The sequence below is a fragment of the Pteropus vampyrus genome, unplaced genomic scaffold (assembly GCF_000151845.1).
Source record: "Pteropus vampyrus isolate Shadow unplaced genomic scaffold, Pvam_2.0 Scaffold15665, whole genome shotgun sequence".
Classification (NCBI taxonomy): Eukaryota; Metazoa; Chordata; class Mammalia; order Chiroptera; family Pteropodidae; genus Pteropus; species Pteropus vampyrus.
This window is the reverse complement of record NW_011904446.1, coordinates 1-2,453: the sequence shown is the minus strand read 5'-3', so window position 1 is coordinate 2,453 and position 2,453 is coordinate 1. Positions and strand designations below refer to the sequence as shown.

General features: G+C 44.3%; 1 protein-coding gene across 2 annotated transcripts; it reads right to left on the bottom strand.

Annotated features, from left to right (window-relative positions):
• Positions 1 to 5: 5 nt before the first annotated feature.
• LOC111735122 (progestin and adipoQ receptor family member 3-like) lies at positions 6 to 2,447 on the bottom strand. Of its 2 annotated transcripts, none has more exons than XM_023526886.1 (2): positions 2,137 to 2,447; positions 6 to 104 (listed from the first exon to the last, which is right to left on the bottom strand). In XM_023526886.1, the coding sequence occupies exons 1-2, from the start codon at positions 2,319 to 2,321 to the stop codon at positions 50 to 52; spliced, it is 240 nt and encodes a 79-aa protein (XP_023382654.1). In that variant the 5' UTR covers positions 2,322 to 2,447; the 3' UTR covers positions 6 to 49. The 2 variants fall into 2 exon arrangements, 1 of the variants encoding a protein (XP_023382654.1); XR_002778689.1 differs by lacking the exon at positions 6 to 104 and adding an exon at positions 117 to 995.
• Between the last annotated feature and the right edge of the window lie 6 nt (positions 2,448 to 2,453).

The window sequence follows — 2,453 nt, the reverse complement described above, 5'->3', positions numbered from 1 at the left end:
AGTCACCATGGTTCTCATTTTCCCATTTTCACACATCATAAACAGCATATCAAATGATCATCAAAAATAAAGTGAATCTTGTATCATTAATTTCAGGCTTTATCCTGTACAAGTATCAAGTATAAAGACTACTTATATTGTCGGGGGTAGGGTGCAGGAACGTGAGGGAACATATCTAATAATAGGACTGTTTTGACAATCAATACTATGTTCTGCCTATTGCCTTGGAACTTTTCATTTTGTGAAACTCAGTATAACACAATTAAGTGAACTAAAAGGCACAATCTTAGCATGTTCCAGCTAACGAAGTATTGGCAGAACAGCTGTGACATACAAAACCTCTCCTTATATTCAAAAATCTGTCCTGGTCACTCTTGATTGCTAAAAAAAAGAGGGCAAAAGCTGACACTGGAAAAAACCAAGCTGGTGGGAAGAACACTTGGGAGCATAAGGTAGATCCCCAGTAGAGGATCTACTCTTATTCTATGAGAAATTAGGCCCATGCTCTGTTCAGCTTCAAAATCAATAATCATCTCAATCATGATCATCATTTGTTTAGCTCTGAAATCAATGATCATGATGACATCACCATTTACTGTGTGCTTAGGCCCTAAGTAGGGCCTCATTTAATCTTTATTACTTTCTGAAGCAGTTATTGTGATCACCCTCATTTTTACAAATGGAGAAAATAAGGCTCAGAGAGGTTAACTTTTGTTCAAGGTCTCATAGCTTTTAAGTGGCAGATCTCTGGATATCCAAGGTTTTTTGTTTTTGTTTTTGTTTTTGTTTTGACTCAATAGCCCAAGTTCTAAAGGACTAGATTTCACTTCTTGATCCATAAGTTTTGGACTCTAAAATCAGAATGCAGAGGACCACAGCTAGGTGGGTATAAAATATTTAAGGCAATTCATTACCTGCTCTATTCTTAAGGAAATTCACATCCATGGCAGGGCCCAGCTCTGATTTCTTGTGAAATAACTTATGCATAGGAGGCACTAGGGAGGAAAGGAGTACTTAGGCTTCTAATTGTGAAGTCCTATGGGCCTTCCATTAAAGCCAAAAAGGGATGGACAGTAATGTCACCTTGTGACTGTGAGTCACAGAACCACTTTCAAGGCAGGGCAAAGGAATTGGGGAAAAACCACGCTGAAAAGATCAATAATCAGACATGTGGTTACTGCTTGCACAATTCAACTGCCCACATTCCAGCACTGGGGTTTTCAGTAGTGACCTGGAGCTAACCAAAATCTGTATGTCAGTTCTCTTAAAGTACATACAGTGAGTTTTAACAGAAAGCTAGCTTGAGAATTAGAACATTAATTTTTCAGTTTTTTTTTTTTTTAACTCAGGCTTTCAAAGGATTCTTGGTTTTAAAGGTTTAGATAATGAAGAAATCTCTTTCATAGAAATGCTTCTGTAGTGCTCTAGTGCAGGGTGTGCCCGTTATAGGCTTTGTCTGGTATAGTGCTTTTCCTACACAGCGTTTTTCACAGCAGTTATTATGTAATAGTGTAATTATCTCCTTACTGTGTGTCACCCCGGCTAGACTTTAGTACCGCCATGAGAACAAGGGCCATGTCTGCTGTTCTCTGCAGGACCTGGTATAGTGTCTGACACCTAGCAGGAGCTCCATAGTATCTGACGAATGAATGAATCAGGGGTTTCTAAATACGTATATACGGCAATGTGAACTTGTTTCCTATTACACAGGCATTTATCTGACCCCAAACACCTGAAATTCCATAAGGCTGCTCTAAAACAAACCTTACGTATATGCAGGGGAAAATATGGCTCAACCATTGTCGGTGGAGTCAATTCTAACGTGTATCCCAATACGCACCAAATGGATAAAGGATGCAAAAACTCTTTTACAACGGTGAAGCCTCTATAGGAGAGCTGGTAATTATGATCGTTGCTACTGTCATTATTCCGTGGATCAAATACCACGGCGGAGGAGGGAAGATAATGAGAGGAGAGGTGGCAGAAAAGAATGAAAAAGATGGGGCAGGAGGATATGAGGGGCACGGAGAAAAGCGGGAGAAAGCACCAGGAAGATCAGACAAAAAGGGTGTAGGTGAGGAGGTCGGGCCGCTGGCGCTTCCCCCAGGCGCGCCCGCGGACGCAGCCAGACTGTACCTTTTGATACACAGCCTGGAGGGAAGGTAGGCCCGGTAGCCGTCGGTGATGTACGGGTTGTCCTTGAGAGACACGGGGATCTGCTCGTAGGTGTAGAGGCGGATGCCGCGGGGCACCAGGACTGGCCAATACTGGTAGCTGCCCAGCTCGATGTAATGCGCACTCTTCAGCAGCTTCTGATGCATCCTTCCGGACGGCCGCCGCTCCCCAACCGGGGAGCTCGCCCAGGCCCCGCCTCCCCGGGGAGGGGGCTTCGCGGCCGCAGCCCCCGCCCCGGAGCCCACGGACGCTGCGCTAGGTCCTACGGCCCCGCGGCT

Coding starts and splice junctions, on each gene's coding strand:
- LOC111735122 (XM_023526886.1), bottom strand. CDS start 2,321: ATGCATCAGAAGCTGCTGAAGAGTGCGCATTACATCGAGCTGGGCAGC. Junction 105..2,136: donor TCCAGGCTGTGTATCAAAAG/GTACAGTCTGGC, acceptor ATACTTGTACAG/GATAAAGCCTGAAATTAATG.